At 41.2% G+C, this 20,975-nt stretch overlaps 1 protein-coding gene across 21 annotated transcripts in view; it reads right to left on the bottom strand.

The window, feature by feature from the left end:
* FNBP1 (formin binding protein 1) overlaps positions 1–20,975 on the bottom strand; it is a 110,378-nt gene that overhangs the window by 42,075 nt on the left and 47,328 nt on the right. For all 21 annotated transcript variants that reach the window (XM_040605454.1, XM_040605459.1, XM_040605439.1 and 18 more), the window contains 2 exons: positions 10,005–10,067; positions 9,020–9,124 (listed from right to left, as the gene is read on the bottom strand). In XM_040605454.1, the coding sequence (XP_040461388.1) occupies positions 9,020–9,124; positions 10,005–10,067 (168 nt within the window). The remainder of the gene's footprint in view (positions 1–9,019; positions 9,125–10,004; positions 10,068–20,975) is intronic.

Genomic DNA, 20,975 nt, shown 5'->3' with positions numbered 1-20,975 from the left:
GAATGTAACATACAAACGAGGAAACCTCTGACAGAGGATGGAAAAATCTTCATCACCAGCTCTCAGGAATTGTTATCTAGTGCAGTTGCATTGCACATAATTTTGCCAGACTGCAGAAGTGTGCACTAACGAGAGATATACCAAAGCAATGAAACACCACTGAAGCTCTAACAAGAACAATTCACCAAATTAACAGAGCTGGGACAGTAACACAGTAAGCACACTGCACAAAGCCCTAGCACAGCTCTTTAATTGCTCTGGTCACATCCACACTATTGAAAAAGAAGTAGAAGTCATATTGCAACAAGGACTCATCTGACTGTATCAGTCCTATACTCATATGGTCCTGCAGCATGACTAAAGGCACTACTGCTTGCTGATTAATGAAGTTGGACAACTAGAGGTTACTTGAAATTTTACATAAGTGAACGAACCCAAAACTTTGGTTGCCTGGCCTTAGACTCAGTTCTGCCAGAGACTCCCTTGCACAAATCTGAGCGCTGCCAAGTGTATTGCTATTTCTTTTTTATCGTGTCCAAACAATCACCTCAATTTAGTCTGCAAAGCATTCAGAGCGGTCTGAACGCGATGTGTAAGAGAAGGGCCATTACAGACGAATTAAGAACAGCAGCATGCACCACCGTGACACGTGTCAGAGAAGCACCTCTCAGCACACCGCACCAAGGCCTCAGCAAAAGAACTGTGCCTTGAATCCCTGTCTGTCTCCGGGCACTGCCATTCTCATGTCATGAATACTTAACATCCAAACTCTCTAGGTGACCAAACTACAAGTCCCTGCTAACATTCAATAACTTGCCACACTGCTCAGAGAAACGTAATTCCATGAGGATACCTACCAAAACTCTAGTTTATTACAAAAGAAGGTGCTCACAGTGGGTGGAAGGCTATGTGGACTTGAGGGAGGATGTAACAAGAAAAGATTGTATTCGAAGCAGTGGCCAACAATGCTTAAATGATTTCTGGACATCTGTTTAGTTGTACTGCATAACCAGTTAAATTCTGTGGTGTATAAATGTAAATAATATATGTAATGGAAATTATTTCTTTAATATAAATAATGGAAATTATTTCAGGACTGTGTAATAGATTACTTAGTTCATACTTTGAATACTGGGCACAGTTCTATTCATCTCTCTTCAAGAAAGAATTTACAAACATAGTCAATGCAGAATGGATAGTCCATGCTGAAGAAAGTTACTGGTATGAACGTGTTAGACTTAAAGCCCAACTTTATGGGTACAATACACTCACTTAATGCAATAGCTTACCTGTGAGCTTCTGAGTCTGCTCAAAAGCAAAAGAAAAGCATACCAGAGATGGAAAAGCAGACGAATACTCATTGAGAACTACAAGGGTATTGCCAGGGCACACTGAGTTGCAGTTAGAAAAGCAAAAGCTCAGTTTGAATTGAAATTGTCCAGAGATGTCAAAAACTACAAGAAAAGGTTCTTCAGGTACACAAACAACAAACAGAAACAGAAGGAAAATACCATCCCACTGTTAAAACAGGGGAGGTGAATGAGCGGCCAACAATGTTGAAAAAGCAGAGGCTCTCAACCCTTTCTTCCCCTCTGTCTTTACCAGCGCTGCTGGGCCTTGGGAACAAAAATCCAGGTTGATGCAAACTCAGACCCACCATCAGTTAAGGAAGAGTTGTTATGTGAACAATTACAGGAGCTTGACCCCTACAAATTGATGGGCCCTGACAATATCCACCCGAGGGTGTTAAAGGAGCTGGCTGACATCGTTTTGAGGCCACTTTCCATAATCTTTGGGTAGTTGTGGAGATCAGGGGACACCCCAGAAGACTCTAGAAGGAGGCTAATGCCACACCCATCTACAGGAAGAGCTTAAAGGAGGATCCAGGAAATTATAGGCCCACCAGTCTTACTTCAGTCCCTGGGGAAATTATGGAATTAATCCTCCCGGGAGCTATTGCAAGTCAAACGAAGTCTGTGACTGGGAAAAGCCAGCACAGATTCACAAAGGGAAAATCGTGCTTAACAAATCTGGATCACCTTCCACAACACAGTAATCTGCTCAGTTGATGTGGGGCGAGTGGTGGACATTGCCTACCTGGATTTCTCCAAGGCTTTCAATATGGTTTCCCACAGCCTCCTCCTAGAAAAACTGATGCGTTATGGTGTAGACAAGTGGTCTGTGCAGTGGGTGAGGCATCGGCTGACAAGCTGCACCCAGAGAGTGGTAGTAGACAGCTTCTTTTCAAATTGGCAACCTGTCACAAGTGGGGTCCCCCAGGGATTGACACTGGGCTCAACACTGTTTAATTTTTCATAAGTGATCTGAATGATAGGATCAAGTGTACCCTTGATGAAGTTTGCCAATGATACCAAACTGAGCGGGGAAGTGGATACCTTGAAGGGAGAGCCACCTTTCAGGAAGAGTGGGATGGCTGGAAGAGTGGGAGAACAAGAACCTTAAGAAGTTCAACAAAGACAAATGTAAGGTCTTGCACCTGAGAAAACATAATCCAGGAGTGCAGCACAGGCTCGGATCTACTCACCTGGGGAGCAGCTCTGTGGAAAAGGACCTGGAAGTGCTGGTGGACAACAAGCTCAATATGGCTGAACAGTGTGCTGCTGCAGCAAGGCAAGCCAACAGAATGCTGTGTTGCATCAACAAGGGCATCACCAGCAGAGGTAAAGAATTCATTATCCCACTCCACTCAGTATTGCAGGTGTGGCCTGACAAGCGCTGCATTCAGTTTTGGTCCTTGCTATACAAAAAAAGATGTGAACAGGCTGGAGAGGGTCCAGAGAAGGGCCACAAAGACAATCAAAGGACTGAGAAGCCTACCATATGAGGAAAGGCTGAGAGAACCAGGTTCGTTCAGCCTTGAGAAAAGAAGGCTTAGAGGAGGCGTTATCACCATGTTCCATGATTTAAAGGGTGGCTACAAGGAAGGTGGAGACTTCCTTTTTACGAAGAGTCACATGGTAATGGGTATAAGTTACTCCTGAGGAGATTCCGATTGGATGCAGGAGGCCAATTTTTCACAACAAGAGCAATCAGCTATTTGCATAATCTCCCCAGGGGAGTGGTGAATTCCCCAACATTGGACACTTAAGATTCAGCTGGACAGGGTACTGGGCCATCTTGTCTCAATTGTACTTTTGCCAAGAAAGGTTGGACCAGATGGTATTTCAGGTCCCTTCCAACCTGGTATTCTATGATTAACCTAAACCGAACAACTTACAAACAAGAAGCTAAATTCTGAGGTCTCTGCTTAATTTTGCATTAGTTGTACAGGAGAAAAGATCTGTTCTAATATTTTGACAGAATAAGGATGACTACAAACAATCTTTCCAACTGCACAGCATAAACCAATTGTTTTCCATTAGCTAAGAATGCTGGTTACATTACACTTCTGATTCAAAGTGCAGTTGATCCTTAATTCAGAAGTTGCTCTTAAGCCTCCCCTTCACAACCCCTTTCACTCCCTAACTTTTTTGCTCCTTTAGCAATCTACCTCCCAATAAACTTGTACTGTTACAAAACTCAAGTCAAATTGCTACGTAGAGCATTAATGCAGAGGAGTACTGCTAAGAAGAAATGTAAGTTCAGATGGATTTCTTTATCTTACAACTAAAACTGACTGGTGCTTCTGTTCCTTGATCTCTTAACACCAAACACAGTGTATGCATGGGATACATATGGATATTTATGACGTTTTCCAGCCACTGCTGCTGCAGTCATTAACTCTTTACTGACTAGAAATCAAAACTCTTAAGTTAGTCATGATTTCAAAAGGGAAACAGCTGCTATATACAGTGTCACAGATGGCAGGTTGTAAACAAGGCTTATTCTTCCAGAAATGCAAATTACTGTGCTGAGGGACTCCCTGTGTTCACACACTACATCGTCCCATTAGGAAGGAAGCAGTTCAGAAAGAAGACTGGGGTCTGCATAACCCAGAGGAATGACATTAGTGTGAATCTAATGGCCTTAAATCACATTACAAAGAAAAGACTACATTTGAATTGATGGGAAATCTGACCCACCTCACAAGGTAAGACACAGGACTTTGCCAGTTCTATTTGTGGAGTAAAAGCAAAGCAGCTGCCTAACTGAAGTATGTAAAACTCACCACCACACAGAGAACATGGGAAAAGTCTTATGCAACATCTAACTCAAGTAAGAAATGCACAGGCCAGGCCCTCCTGCATTATGTTCAGGGCTGACCCTTATGCACATTGCCTGCATATTTCACTGAGACACTGCTGCTACACTTTTATAAATTCACAGCGGAGTACAGGAAAAGCAAAGCCTCTGGAATTATTCACTGCACTAAGTACCTGCCATATTAATGACACAAACACTGTAGAGCTTAGTCACCTTCTAACGTTACCTTTGCATGGCACTACATTTTCCAGTATGCTGAGGAATTCATTATGCCAGGAGGTGCCTCAAAGCAGGCAGGAGAGGGAGTAGATACAAGTCACACTGCCACAGGGCAGATGACTCAGCATCTCCTGAAAAATTAGGCCCATTAAGAAGTTATGGTCTGCAGAAGGCATGCACCCACAATCTCAGGTTATGCTGCAGGGTTCGCTGCTGACAGTCTTAATCAACTAAACCTCAGTGACGCACATTGCAACAACACAGCACTGAGCTGGAGATGTTCCTCTGTGGTTTGCCTGTGGGGTTTCAGTGGTGCACGCTGCACCCGGCTCCGCTGTGACTTGACTGCTGTTCCGACAAAGCATGCTGTAAACTGTGCATGCAGGATAGTGCTGAAACACAGCTCGCAGATTTCTCCAGTGCCCAGGTCTAGTGCACCCTTCATTGTAAGGATGTGTCAATTCTTAATGAAGAGATGTGTGTCCTGCAGAACAGCAGCCTACAGGCTGGAACAGCAGTTCACTTTACAGCATCACTGAGTTTGCACAGACAGGAGGATCAGCTTGTTCCAATTTCTAAGTAGCAGTATTTCGACATCTATGTTCACTAAGAATTTGCCAGTGATTCAGCTCATGACTACCCAAGGCAACATAAGTGGATGTGTCTTCTATGGGTAAGGAGGGTGACAGAGACTCTTACATTGCATTGAAATTGATGGTGAGCACCCAGAAAACATGGTGTATGAAAAGAGAAGATAAAATGAAACTTCCAAGTGTGTAACATCACTCTTTCTCTGTAGTTATATTTACAGACTAGAAAATTAATGTCATGGTGATAATGTATGAGGTTTTATGCCTTTATGCAAATCTTCAGCTATAGGGGGACTCCAAAAATCTTGGATATGGCAGACATAACGTAAGAAAATAAAATCAGTAGGAAAACCCCACTGCCCCACAAAAGATATCTGAATGTCACTGGATACAAATAAAGTCTTAACACAAGCTCATCCTTCTGGGTGTCAGCTGAAGACTTACTAAAGGAGAGTCAGTCAAAAACCCAAGGCAGGCAAAACAAAATACCCACCCCATGTTTTTCACAGTGTCAGAAGCTTCTTGACTTAAGAGACTTTAAGCCAAATTTGCACTTTATGTCTTTCTAAAGCTACTACGACTAAACTACTTTCTAAATCCAGAACACATTTACATTAATCTTATATCCACTCAAGGTGGAACCCTCCTAACATAACAGGCACAAAAATCAGAACAAGGTGATGAGCTTCAACTTCAGGACAGCAGTTCTGGGAACTGACGCACAGCTCATTTTTACTGCTCAAAGCTGAAGTGGTCATCTGGCAAAATTATTACCTAGGATGCCAACATACAACCGTGCTACTCTTCAGCAAAAGGACAGATCCTGCCTGACACCAAGTACTTCAAACCACTGTCCTTCCCCTCAGATGCTGTGCAAATCAAGAGGCAAAGCATTCACGCCTTCCCATGGCTGGCCTCAGCCACCTCCTCTTTAAAAACAAATTCTGAAAAGCCTACTTTGAAAACAGAGCTTTAGAAAATCCAGCTGATTTTTTTTTAATTGCAAGAAGCCTGCAAAGGCTCCACCGGGTACCACATTATCCCATAAGGATGTCAGCTTTTTAGTGACTGCAGCTCTAAGGAGAAGGAACAAACAATAGAGTGTTTCCTTATATGTACACTGGCTCTGTGCTGGTGACAGAGATTACTTCCCCAAATGGTCAAAAACTGAAGCAGCCCTGCTGTGGTTTTTGAAAGAGAACTGCTTTAAAGCACACATCCCACTGCGATCCAGATGAAGCTAAATCTTACAGTTATACATACAAGGCTTCCCGGTATTAGCATCAGCATGTTGCACCACTTACTTCGTTTGTAAGGATATTTTCACAGTACAGCTTCCCACCCTGACTTTGCCAAACTGAACTGACAAATCCTTTGTGCCAAACTGCACTTCGTATTAACGCTTAAACATCTCTTTGCAAACGCTGGCTGCTAGCAATTTAGAGACTCAGTGCAAACACAGGAAGGGAGCTCAGGGGCCCTAATCCACTCTCTTCTTTGAGTCCTGCATAAAGCCCATGACCATTGCAGAGACTGAACACAGTCTCTTTCTCCCTGTTCCTACTGCCAAAAAAGGAGACAGTGGGAAACAAAGCTAACCACCCTGCTCTCTAAGATCAACTGGCAGACTGGCTGGCTGCAAAGACAATCAAACCCACAACAGACACAGAAGTGGCACAGATTATGTGTTCTCTGCATATCTAACCTGAGCAGGTCCTACAAAAGGAGTTTGAACCTAGGTAGAAGATATTCATACTGCACATCCGGCCTTGTCTCTGAGCATTCACCTGAGGCCCTTTGAAAACAGCCCTGGAAAATTAAGGAGGAAAGTAACTCTCGCTTGCTTCTCTGACACTATTGTGATTACTTAATCCTAGCAAACTGTAATGCAAAGAGTTATCCCTTAGGCAAGGCCATGTTAAGTGCTGGTAGCTGGCAGCTGTGTCGCAGAATTTACTGCTGTAGTTCTCAAAGGCTACAACTGAAAGATTGAGAGATGCAAGCAATTCAGAGCCTCATACAGTAGCTTAGCATTAGGTGCATTAGGGAACTGCATTTATGTATTCTTTTCATTGCATGTGTCATTGTGATCACTGCAGAATTTAAATTCCATTACTCTCTAATGTATGATGCAAAAAATAGCTCGTGTCTGCTCACATTTGCAGGTACAAGCTAAAGTAGCCAAGGTGTCAAACCTAAACTGAAGAAATGAGGGCAACTGATCTCATACTTGAAGAGCACCTTGTTCCGCCAGAGTGAATAGCACTGGCTCTGAATGCAGCCAAATTGTCTGCTTTCCTAGCCAGACTAATTTCTGAGAGTAGAAGTGCAACAGCCAAGCCATAATGGGCAAGAGAAATCAGAAGTGCTGCAATAGGAGGAGGAGGAGGTAAAAGTCATCATATTGTTTCATTTGAAACTGAGCAGTTTCTGCACCTCCCTAGAGTCAGTTGGCGAAAGCCGCCCCAACAGCAGCCCTCTGTTAAACAATATCCTATTTTGCACTTGGGAGTTATGTAAGAGCAGTCCCAGTCACAGGGGCAGAGGAAGCAAAGAAAGGGCATTATTCACAGCCTGACATGGATGAACCCAGTTTAACACATGCACTTGGAAAACACTGTTCTCTCTGTTCAGTAACATTATTTCACATTCCACCCGTTTTGATAACCTTTTGCTTCTCCATCTACCCCACTGACTGACTGGAAAGTCGACTAATGGCTTCTCCTGAGATTACTCACCACACATAACCACAACAGATTTCTTTTTTTCTTTCAAGATATCACTAAGCTTCATTTTGCAATAAATAATTTAAAATATATACAATAAAAGGCTAGAGAAATTTAGAAGGGAAGTCCCTCTGCTTCACTTTACAGGGAAAGCGCACCAACGTAGGGATTGCTTCCTGGAATTTATCTAACACTGTCAGACTGATACACCGCCAACATGCAGCCTTTCCTTCAGACCAGAAAAGGCCAGCCTTAGAAAGAGATGTAGAATTAAGGAGTTTCATTCCTCTATTTCAAATAGTAAGTAACGTCACTTTAACATGGCCTCAGCTTTGATAAAATATCTAGGGCAAGCCCTAATTTTATGTATGAAAAAAATGTATTTAAAATCACTTTATACAGATAAAGCAGAGATGATCCTCTTCTGTCAGAAAAACCCACACGTGATGTTACACCATTAACAATCCTGTACATGCATTCATCTGTAAAGTGTCCTGACAAAACCAGAAGGCAAAAAAGGACCAAATCTGCATGGTGAATTTACAACTAATAGCCAAGCAAATTGCAAGACCACAGAGATATTTTTTCCTTTGATATGCAATAGCACTTTGGGGAAATTTCCTGAGCTGCTTTTTCATTTACTGTCCTCATTTCTAATAACGTCCTTGATACCATCTGCTACACAACCTCCATGATGCTCAGCAGACTAGAAGTATCTTAAGACCCCACAGATGCAAAGAAAATTTTGTATCTGATAGCTTCCTAAGATCACGTTAACAGAGAACAGAATGAAAGAGACGTCTTGAGGAGCAAAAGCTACATTTTACAAAAGCTATCTTGGACTAGAAAAGATTCCTTACCTATAATTCAGTTTAGTATATTTTAAGCTTCTGCTTCCCCACTCTTGCCTTTTTTTTTTTTTTTTTTTTTTGTATTGCTCAAAAGGCAGGATGTTTAGTTCTACCCAGATCACAGAGCAACCAACAATGCATGGTAACTGCAAGCACCCCTCAGGGAGCCCTCACAAGCTTGGCTGTCACCGAATCTGGGTTGCCAGTTGTAACTGATTTTGCATAAGCTCATTTAGAGCCATGTCAGCTATGTTAAACTCAGATATCACCTCACTGAAGAAAACTGACTGTATCTGTTTAGATCTTTATGCAAATAAAGATATCTGCAGAAAGCTCCCTATTTTTAATTAGCCTATGGACTGACTTAAGTGAGGCATTAAGACTCACAGGATTTATCCTACCAGCAGGATTGAAAAACTACATCTATCACATTCATGTTTATAAACAGTTTCTCCAGCATCTAGCTTACCTTTTCAACATCTGCTTTTGTAACGTTGATGTCAGCATCCATTTTCTCAAAATACTGCTGTGCTCGATCAGCTTCTTTGCAATCACGTTCAAACCGCCTTTTACTCTGAAAAGGAAAAATAGAAGCCTTCACTATGGGAAAGAAACATGATACCAAAGTCTACCTAAAAATCAGTACCTGCCCCTAAACTGATCTGCTGTAACAACTGTCAGATTTTAGGTCTCACTTGTTCACATTGGAATACATTTCCATAGTTAAGAACTTCAAACAGACAAAGTTACCAGAAACACATTTTGTTCCATTCTTCAGACTGCTTGATTCTACAACATCACTAGTATTTCAATATTTTTCCCTGTTAGCATCTTTTCTGCTCTTGTAGACCAAATCACTTCCAGCACTTAACTCCCTTATTTTTAGAATGCGCAACAAGTGAGTTACCAAGATTCACACACTTGCAAGCAGGACTTATGGTTACTGATGTCCCATTCCTTTATCCTCTCCTCTACTTACAGTCTCATTGTTCATTTATCACATGAGCAACAATTCCAATGTATTTACTTTCGGGAAACAGCACCTTACTCAAGAGATGGTCACATTCTATTTATTCATGCAGTATGAAGCTATTCAGTGTGCAGTGGAGTATCTGAATAGGACCCTTAGGGACTCTACATTTCCAACAATGCTTAGCACACTTTTCAAGTCATATCAAATGAAATATTTGATGATATGAATATCATAATGAACTCATAATAATAATATAATAATGAACTCATGATAGCCACGGATCCCACAGAAAACCAAATGTACTATTAGAACAGACTTTTTCGTGTCTAACAGTGTATTTAAGACAGCAGAGTGTTGAATATCCCATTTCTACAGGTTTTACCCACACGTCCTTCTTTTTCCAAATACAATGTTTGGAAACATCTCTATGAAAACAGTATAAAAATGGCTTAAATGTCACAACTGAGGAGTTTCCACTTACTGCTTCGAGTTGTTTCCAGCAAGTTTCAATATGTTGTTGTGCCTTTCTGCCATCATGGAAGTGCTGTTCAGAAAAAGAATAGAGGAAAAGAAAATTTTGAACCAACAAAAGAACAAATAGTCAATTATGCTTAAGGAGTTCCAGAAGGCAAGGGGGGGTGGGGGGTGGACAGAGAAAAAAAAACCCAGAAATTATTCTGACAGCTGTGTTCTGCAACACTGGCAAACTGAGTAGGTGTATGATGACTTGCTAATGTCTCAGCAGGCTGCAGATACATATTTGCATCAATTACAGTGGTTATTTAGACTAAGGCTAATTAATCCCTTTCACAGTTCTACCTTGTATTGTTTACTGTATCTCATAATTATTGGTTTCCCATAGCACAGAACCTGAAGAGTATTTCTTTGGTTACTGACCAAACACTAGCTCTAAATTAAAATTTATCTTTGCTTGGAATTTACCAAGATGCCCTTGATTGGCTCATTTTAACAACTGAAGTTTGTCCTGATTTTCACTCAGACTCAACATAAAACCCTATTCTTCCTAGTTACTGGCTGCATGTGCAAGGCCGGCTGTTCATGTCTCTTGAGAGGTATTCCATTCTTTGGGTCCCTCCAGAAATCCTCCTCTCCCATGCACAAGTGCAAACAGTAACGTGTTGCAAAAGTTTTAAATGTGGGACGTCCACTACATACTGAATTACAAGGAAATTCTCGTGACATGCCTTTTGGAGCAAGACTCTTAATTGCAGTTGGTTTAAATAACCTTTCTTGGCCCTTACAGAATGCTCTTTGTCAGAGAATAATACGCTTTAGATATTGCCCCCTATATTGCCTCACTTTTCCTCAGGATAAGCAATTCATTCAAGATCACTGCATAAGTCAATGACCCAGCTCTAAATAGAAAAGTTAATGCAGCCCCCAACTGACTACTAGAACCAGGGACTCCTTTTAAAAATCACCTTGTAAGAGAAAGAAATACAGCAAACTACAAACAGGAAGAGAAATGCCATTCTGCTATGTTATTTACTGGCAATTAGGATGTTTTACTTGAATACAGGTATGGTTTCACACAGTAAACTTGAAAAAATTAAGGTCTGATATTGCCAGATAATCCTACTGCAACTCACTAGAATGCATGCATTCTCAGTCCCACGCATTATCAGACATTAGATATATCTTAAGCAATATCAACAATTGTTAGGGTAGAAAAACTCCAACTTCAGGACAGTAGTGTGCCACAAAATGCCGAAGTTAGAAAAAGGTGCCTGCAAACTCTTTGTAATTGGCAGCTACTTGGTTTCCTGCATCTCCCACTACAGCGAGTGTTATCTTCCTCTGTCAGAGGCAGGTTTCTGGAGCAAACATGCTACTGACATTTCCTAGCTGCCTTTCTGGCTCCACCAGACATACCAGTAATAACCCCCAAAACTGCAATTCTCTGTCACGCCACATGCAATAGACTTTTATTGCCTTCAAAATCACGACAACTTTCAACCTGTCTGCAAGAACAGAACACCACAGTATCCCAAGTGCTCTGGATACTATTACCTGTAGTCCCAGACACTGACTGTTAAGGAGGGATGCTCACCTACAGTTGAACACAGGGGCACTCTAACTTTCTGAATAGTTATCATCTCTGCATAAAAATTCTCAAAGCAAGGAACAGAGGCACGTCAGTAATGCTTTTAATCCTGGGCACGTGCCATGCACAACTCTGGCTCTACTCCTGCCAACTGAGGAGGGAGTGGGGGCAGCAGCCGGGCCATGGAAGGGAGCACAGCTGACAAGCCTGGCACTGCTGCGGCTGGGGAAAGACACCTTTTGCCGTGAGCTCTGATGGTACTTGTGCAGGTCAGAACCCTGCCTACTGTGCTAGGCTTCTCCAAAAACTCAGTCACCATATTATGACATTAAAAAACCCAGACATAACTGTAAAACTGCTGAGTGGTGGGGAAAGGGTCCAAAGGCAATTTCTCTTCCTTCTGTAGATCCTCATTTCCTTTCAGCTCTGTCACAGACACCGTGTCTTCCTTGCCAGGAGCTCTGAAACACCCCTCATTTCAGGCTTGCTTTTGTAATTACAGTATAGGGAAACAGTCCCAAGGAGCAACAAAAATAGTCCCAAGGAACAATTTAACACTACATTTTTCAACATTTTACTAATGAGCAAGGAATCTGTGAAGGTCTTTTAACAGCGAAGCTAAGAGTAAAATTACTTGGCTGCCTTCATACTGCATTTCCTGCCTCCAGCAGCCTCTGCTTGTGTGCTCCCCTCTTCACTGGCTCCCACTTTGCTGAGTGTAGGAAATGATTTGGGAACAGCTGGCCTGCATGAAACCTCACACTGTCAATGACCCATAAACCTTAGGAAAACCAACATGCCAGGTTAATTCAACAGAACATAATTGTACATAGGGCTGAAGGATGAACTCAGAATCAAAAGCATAGTAGGTAACAGGGCCACTCTGAGATCATATTTTTAAACCACTTAAAAACTACATTATTGATTAATTACAATTTTGCACAAGCCATCCCTGTTATTTCTAAATTTGGTTTCTCTGTAAAATGAAGTCTACAAGATGCTGGGAGCACAAACCAGAGAAGCAGTAAGCCTGAGCCACATAGCTGCATCTTATTCAGATTTTGCTACATTTTGCCTACTTTTTTTTTCAAAAGCTAATTTACAGAAACAGAGCACGGAGATGTAAAATGGGCGTTATTGAGGATTATTAAACAGTGAAACCAAGGAACCAGTGTCAAGTGACAGTCTGGTAAATACAGGTATATCACATTGCAATGTTGCCTTTTTCAGTTCAACCATTTTCTAAATACATTTAAAGCCCCCAATTCTTGTGGTGTTATCACATATATATCCTTGTTATCAGAGATAAAGCTACACATGTTAACAGATTTGAGAGCTTTTCTGCTTTTGCAAATCTTTTGCCCTCAAAGGATGACTTCTGCCTTCCAAAAATGAATTTTTATATAAAGCAACTACGTGGGACCTTTCAACTACCTGTATTTCTTCACTGCCCTCATTTTATGGGTAAGAGAACTGAGACAGTATGGTTAAGTGATCTGCTTAAAGTCATACAGGAAGCCTCCAGTTTCCTCAAACTCTGTACTAGCTTCAACTTCCTTAAACTAATTTCCTTTAATTTATAGTCTTCTTAAACAGCAAATGTCTTTTAGCTCCCCCACCACCAATATATAAATATAACCTTAAGATCAACTCTTCCTTCATAAGGTTTCAAGATACAAGTTCTAATTTAAAGATTTTTTTTTAATCAAATGAAATAATTGGTTCTTCTACACCTGATGATTCAGCAAATGGATACACGACAAATTATTTCGCAAATCATATGGAAAACTACCATCCTTAGTCACACACATTATAGCAGCATGTGGTGATTTTTAGAGTAGTTGATACAATATACAATATTACTTGTCCCCCCTCAAATGCCTAAACTAATGCACACTGATCAGGCTTTCTATGTAAAAAACTCAAGATTACAAGCAAGATACTGAATTCATGACTTGCACTTCAAGTGTGCCAGTAAGACATCTGCAGTGGCAGCATTGGTTGTACACAAGCCATGATTTTCTCCAGACTTTTTGGCTATAGCCACAGCATTGGAAGCACACATTAAAAACGTGGCAAAGTGAAAGTTTTGGTTTTATTACTGTTCATTACTCGACCTCCCTGAATCACCTTTTAATTTATACCTTGGCACCTTAGGCTAGCCATTACCATACCAACTTCAAGACTTCCCTGAAAAATATCTTATCTAAGCATCAGACCTACTAAAGAGCTTGAAATATAGCACCATTACCAAAACTCAAACCATACTGGCTACGTGACCACAACTGTATTTTTTCCTGTGTGTTAAAGCAAATGCAGTTACTATGTCATAGGGTGCTCTGATGAATCCATAATTGACCATGTCTCCATCCATTCTGTGCTCACAGGGTAAGACTCAATAATCTGTATTTTAGGTGATCTCACAAGAGGTGTTAAGATTTAAGAGATTTTCAGCACAGTATTAAGTTGCTTATATGAAGACTGTGGATTAGATCAACTTTTTAAAAAGCTTTCATGATATTCTACAAACTCCCAGCTCCATGAATACTCAGCTACAGTAAAGGAATAAGAGTTTTAGGAAGTGCAGGAAATCCACGTAAAGACACACTGTACGCGTGAGTTTTTTCCTTTTAAAAACAAATCATCGCAACTGGTATGTTCTCCTCATTACCATGCTGACTGTGTTTTTAAACAGCTGCAGAGAAATCGTGGCTGTCCCCTAATCAAAGACAAAACCCTCATTGACTTTTGTTAGGCTCAGTTTTCACCCATGTTGATCAAAACACTGGGAGCAGCGAGCAAGCTACTTACAGTACAGCACCTGTTACTGCCAACACTGTTACAGTAAGTAGCAGTGGGATATTTTTGCAAAACTTTCTTGGTATGCAGAGGGATTACACAGCCACACAGCTCACAGAGCAAACAACAAAAGCTTGTTAGAAGATGGCTCTCATCTTTCTGGCATTTTCAGAGGAGCAGTAGAAAAGCAAGGTGTAGTTAAAAGCATCTTATGAAAGACTGGACAGTCCAGTAGTTTTTCTGAGGAATACCTAGGTAATTTTAAATGAAAGAATTGCCTGAAACATAGACAACCAGCATGACAACAGGTCTGCTTACGCTGTATCAAAAACTGACCATGCAAAGCATTTTAAGAAAGGCTGTAACAAGACACCCTTGTTTTTCTTAAGGAAGTAAACAGCAATTGATTACATGGTTAAACTTAAGATTTGCACATCTGTGGTGTCTTTATATTTGAAATAGTCAGAAAAATAATCTTAGTTAATTTAGATGTATAGCATATGGTTCGTATGACAACATCCTATTCAACGTTTTTCAAAAAAAGATATATGACAAGGCTGCTTCATTCTCTTTTCTGTTTTCCAACTAGGTAAAACACTGAAGAGTGACAACTGACTTCTGCAACCAGCATTCTGTGCTCTTATTGACAGCCAATATAAGCACAGTCCTAACAATGTAGTACTTCCTCCTCCAATTCAAACTCTTATCTCCATTTTTGTACAACTGATTCCTAAAATGGCCAGTGATTAGAATCATGGGATCATTTAGGTTGGAAAAGACCTTTAAGATCATCAAGTCCAACCATTAACCCAGCACTGCCAAGTCCACCACTAAACCATATCCCTAAGCAACACATCTACATGTCTTTTAAGTACCTCCAGGGATGGTAACTCCACCACTTCTCTGGGCAGTCTGTTGCAATGCTTGATAACCCTTTCGGCAAATAAATTTGTCCTAATATCCAATATAAACCTCCCCTGGTGCAATTTGAGGACATTTCCTTTTGTTCTATCACTTGATACTTGGAGGAAGAGACCAACATCCACCTTGCTAGAGAACATTTTTTGTTTTCCACAACTTTCTCAGCTCAGTTTGCAAAAAGCTGTGTCAAGTGTTTTCCTTTTCATGGCTGCAAAGATAGGAAACAGTCTTCTCAAAAGAAATGTTTGTTTCCAAGAATAGCAACAAGTTCTTGAGGTCTTACCACTCGCATTTGTAATAGGAGTTGCATAAGGTAGTCCTGTGAACATTGATGTGAAACACCTGATTATCTTCACACATACTCATCAGTGCTAGTTCTTAATATTGTGGCATAACCCTGTTCTCCTTTGCAACCTTCCATATGAATGTTATTCTTAACATGTGCCTATCAACTACATCAAACCTGAAACAGGTGATATGAATATCTGATCAAAGTTATGTTAATTTAACTTTGTCTCCTCTTGAAGCGGTGCGTTCCAAAGGAATTCCAGCTGCAGAATGCTCAGACCAAAGTTTCTTAGGGCTTCAAAGATCAGATTAGCTCAGCTGCACAAGACAACCAGAACTAGCTGCTTATATCTACTGGGAGATATGACAACAGAATCATGGTGATTAGTATAAACCTAAAAGTCACTGTGGCAGTAATATTTATGGTAACTTGCTGCTTCATGCTACGTATGACAGATTAAGTCCTTATACTGGTAATCATAACTCAGAACTTCTTCTCAGGCACAGAGACAACCATGCATTGTGCTCCTCTCAGCAGAGCAGCACTACGCTCCTACAGCTTCGCTAAACAACTCCATGGGAGCAAAGCTACAGGGATCCTCAAAGGCATTCTGTGCCACAGGCCAACTCCTTGAGCAGTCCGGCTGAACCATCTGGCTTCACAGCAGCAGGCCAGAAGGCCTCAAATTCAGTGAGCACAAACACAGGTATGACAGGTTGTTTGGAGATCAGGTACCCCACTCTCACATTCATCCTTGGGGGCTAATCATATCCCTAAAAGCCCAGCTGTGCCAGAGTGCTCTGTGAGACCAAACCTATAGGCTTTTCAAAGGGACATCCAACATTACTACTGAAAACTAAGGTATGAATAAAAGATGTTTGTGCTTTTAAATCCTTCAATGAGAATAAAGGAGCACAATACTCTAGCTCCCACCTCTTCTAGTTCCCAGTCTCGTCACAACGCTTCTCTTCCACTGATCCACAACCAAGAGATGTCATCTCAAAAGAAAGTCTCCTCCCTCCACAGAAGCGGTCTGTAGCAGTCCCATACAACTCTTGCAATGATAAGAAAACTGGCAGATGTACAAGTTAATGCCTCAACAGGCAAAGAAATACTTATTTCTTTAAAGAGATGCAACCTTTTAGCTGTTTCCATACAGCCTTCATGTATACATATACCCACACATGAGCATCAAGGCCTGCATCAGACAGGTAAAATACTGAATGTTATCTAAAACACCAACTACACATGCCCACACACATCATGTACATTAGACCCTAGACAGACAGCATCTGCCCACAGTTAAGGTATGCTCTACTAGAATGGCTCTATTGTTGCTCATTTGTTTTAGGCCAGTCTCTGTGTCTATCTTGATAAGGCACAAAGGATAAAATATACTGTCCTGGTTTTGGCTGGGATAGAGTCATCATCTTAGTAGCTAGTACAGTGCGGTGTTTTGGTGATGTGAACAATGCTGGCAATGCGCTGATGTTTCTAGTTGTTGCTAGGTAATGTTTATACAGTTTCTCAGGCCTTGCCAGTGAGAAGGCTGGAGGTGCACAAGGAATTCAGATGGGACACAGCCAGGGCAGCTGACTGAACTAGCCAAAGTGCCACTCCATACCATGGGACATCATGCTTGGTATATAAACGTGGGGGGGGGGGGGGGCGGGGGTGTGTGTGCGAATGTTGGCCAGGGCCTACGGATCATTGCTTGGGGACTGGCTGGGAATTGGTCAGCAGCTGGAAACAGTTGTACTGTGCATCACTTTTTCCTTTCTCCCTTTCCCTCTGAATTTTATTCTTTCCCCCCACCCTTTCATTATAACTGTTATTGTCATTGTTATTATTATTTCCCTTTTTTATTCAGTTTCAATTATTAATTGGTCTTATCTCAACCCTCAAAGTTTCACGTTCCTTTCTGATTCTTTTCCCCATCCCTCCGGGTGAGGGGGGAGTGAGCGAGCAGCTGCATAGTGCTTGGTTGCTGGCCGGGGTTAAACCTCAACCAGTCCTTTTTGGTGCCCAGCATGGGGCACAAAGGGTTGAGGTAACAGGTCTAATCAGACTGTGTTACAATAAAATTGTTGTTAGTGTTCATTGTATTGGATTAATACACATTAAACTATGACACACACACACAGCTGATGCTCAGTCTCTCTGGCCCTTAGGTGGGCTGCAGTCATGCACCAACCAGGAAATGTTGTTGCTCTGCAGTGCAATATTCGGGCTAATTCACAGGAAAGGTAACTACATTTGCTTGTAACCGTATTTTGTTTCCCAATCAGAATCCTTAAATTGGCTTCTGTTTAACTACATTATTTGAACTATTACTTCATAGTTCAATGTACCTATTTCAAGACTGGGAAGAGCAAGATATTACATCCAGCGGTCTCAACTTCAATCCTGCTAAATCCAAAGTTCACATTAATAATAATTTCCCATCCATCTGAAAGGTATAGTTTTTCCACACAAAAATAATTTTAGAAGCTTCTGTAAATAAGCATTTGCTTTTTCCACCCCAGAACAGTTCTTCACAGCATGATTAGAGGATACATACAAATATTTAACAGTTTCATTAATGTGCCATAGTTCAAGGAAAACTAAGAAATGCTCAGTAAGAATATAGAGAATTTATTATGATCTTTCATAAACAATTTTCTGCCTTCTTTGATTTCTTATAACTACTACTTCACACGCTATTGGCACAGTTTAGCTTAATTAAAATACAGCTGAAATATCTTGTAAGAAAGAGTGGATGAATACACAGAGTTGGATCATTGCGCAGTGTATTTATTGAGCACAACAAAATCCCCCATAAATGCCCAGAGTTCTCCTTCCGCTCATAAATTGTTCCTGCAAAGCTTCTACCTGGCAACATAAGTATTTATTAACGTTCAATTTTTATACCCTTACACTTAGATTAAAACTGAATACTTTTAACTCCATTCATGGGGCAGTAAGCTAGGAGTGGGTTAGTCACAGAACAAGAGCTGGGGAAAAGCTAGTTTGGATCTCATCATTCTGAAGTTTGAAGTTCAGCAAGTCGCTTCCTTTCACTGTCTCTCTTTTCCTCTTCCTACTACCCATTTTGCCATTAGTTTGCCATTTCTGGAAGGCAACCATGTCTCATTGTTCCTCTGCCACACAAAGCACAGCTGTGCTCCAAAAATACGGAGACCTTGAGGCAAAAATGCAACATGGAAAAAAATCCATTGTGCACTTGACAGGGTCATATTCTGACATCCTATCTCAGACTTGCATGATGCATTACGCTGTGAAGAAATCCAGTTGAAAACCACAGGACTATTTGCAGAACAGAGCACTATTCAGAATGAATGAACATGGCAGAATTCCTCCAATTACTTACTTTTCATCAACACCTCAGAGTCTACAAAAATCAGGAAGTTCTCTGACATGTACACACACACACCCCCCCCTTATGAATACACACAGGGAGGGCACATGATAAAGAACCAGGCCATTTTTGCCCTCATGGTACCCATAAAGATGCGTTCATTCCCTGTTCTCCTTCTATCCCAACACAAAATGGAATGTATTGACATCAGGTAAATTCTCTCCCAACCATAGAATCCCAGTGCTGCACCAAAACTCTTGGCTTCTACTTTACTTTCATGCTTGATTGTATGGAGCCAGCCTACCCACAAGGGGAGATGGAAGCAGAGATGAAAGCAGCAGCAGTAGTAGTAAGAGGGATAGCTCATGACTCCCCAATACATTTTAGTAGAGCTGACATAAGCAACAGCTACACAGAGCAGCTGTTGCCAGAGGAGACCATGAGTCAGACCTAGTTTGTGACCACAGATCTAAATCAGAACTGTCCCAGGAATTAATTCTTGAATTTCTATCCAGACAGACTACAGTATTGAGAGTTTTCCTCAGCCATAGTTTAGAGAATACCTAAACCAAGCTATCCCCTGTGAAGCTTTAATTAAAAAATAAAGACATCTGCAATGCTTGGGCCACACTGGCTACATGTTTGCTCAGAAGTCCTCTTAGGTGTCACCAATAAAAGAGATGGTGACAAAGCAAAAAAAACCCAGCGTGTGTGTGTATATATATATTATTATTTTATTTTTTAAATAGACCAAAGCATGCTGAGTAACCTGGCAGGTGCAGCAATGTGAAGAAGCAGATTCCCCCACCTAAGCAATCAAAATGCTGGCAACCTTTCTCTCATACAAGAATAACTGGTCTGCTTAGGAGCCACTATCAAAAGCATCAACAGTTGCCACGGGTGGAAGTAGAACTCTTGAGTATGTTTCCAGCCTGGAAATGTATTACGTGTTAATGCACATCAAGTAAAATCCAAACAACCCTCTTGACATTACTGGAATCATCTCCTTTTCTTTTGTCACAGACAAGCAAGATTAAGACCCAATTCTGTCATACTGCAGGGCCTCCAGCTCAACAGACGTGTGCATGTCATGACCCATGCACCTTCCACAGCTACCCCAAAGTAAGGTTTTGATGAAATTGAGGTGGCACAAAGAACATCTGCAGAAGCAAGTTCTTTCCCTAAAACCCTCTGAGAAACAATCCCCCACTGATGTGTGTGGCTTGGTGATGGCGGTCTTCAAACAGTGAAGGAGAATTAAGTCGCATGTATCTGGCCTCAATAACTGCAAAAAGAAGGTGCATGGGACATGACATGCACACACTGTAGAACTGAAATTTCAGCTTTGAAGCAGCTAGCAAGATCCTGGTTGAAAATGTAATTACTCACATTAGAGCACGGACACACCAAGATCAAGAGAATACAAGAAGTTGAAGTGAGGAACTATACTATGAAAGTTTCACTTCACTAGACAGCTGAGAAGAAGTGAAACAGCACGAGGAGTTCTTCCTCTCACATGCACACACACTGTGTGCGAAAAGCAGGCAGGGCATACTAACTTCAGTGACAGTGAGGGCAAAACAACTCATCTGGTACAGTGGTAACATCATTGAGGGTTATCCCATTGAAGAGGAATGCATAATATGACAAAGTTTAACATGACCTTTGTTGCTAGGATATTCAAGTTTCACAAAAAGAGTCTGTTTTTTCTTATCACTTTCTGACGATCAAACCCAGTCATGCAACAAAGCACATCATCTGTAAAAACATAAAGGTAGTGCAGAACTGTCCTAAGCTCCAAACCGGGCCCAAGGAAAGAGGAGATATCTGGCTTTTGAACAGCACTAAACCACTGAATTTGCAAATCATCCCACTTGTCCAATCTGAAGACTGTCCTGCCTTTTTCTGATTAGCTGCTTCTTCCTTTATTTTCACCATTAGCAACTTTCTCATATAGAAAAACATGACATAAGCAGCCATTGAGTACATCTTTCACAGTACTCAAACAAATCCAACATAC

The sequence above is a fragment of the Falco naumanni genome, chromosome 9 (genome assembly GCF_017639655.2).
Source record: "Falco naumanni isolate bFalNau1 chromosome 9, bFalNau1.pat, whole genome shotgun sequence".
Lineage (NCBI taxonomy): Eukaryota > Metazoa > Chordata > Aves > Falconiformes > Falconidae > Falco > Falco naumanni.
Note: the sequence above shows the minus strand (reverse complement) of the source record. Positions and strands in the feature narration are given on the sequence as shown.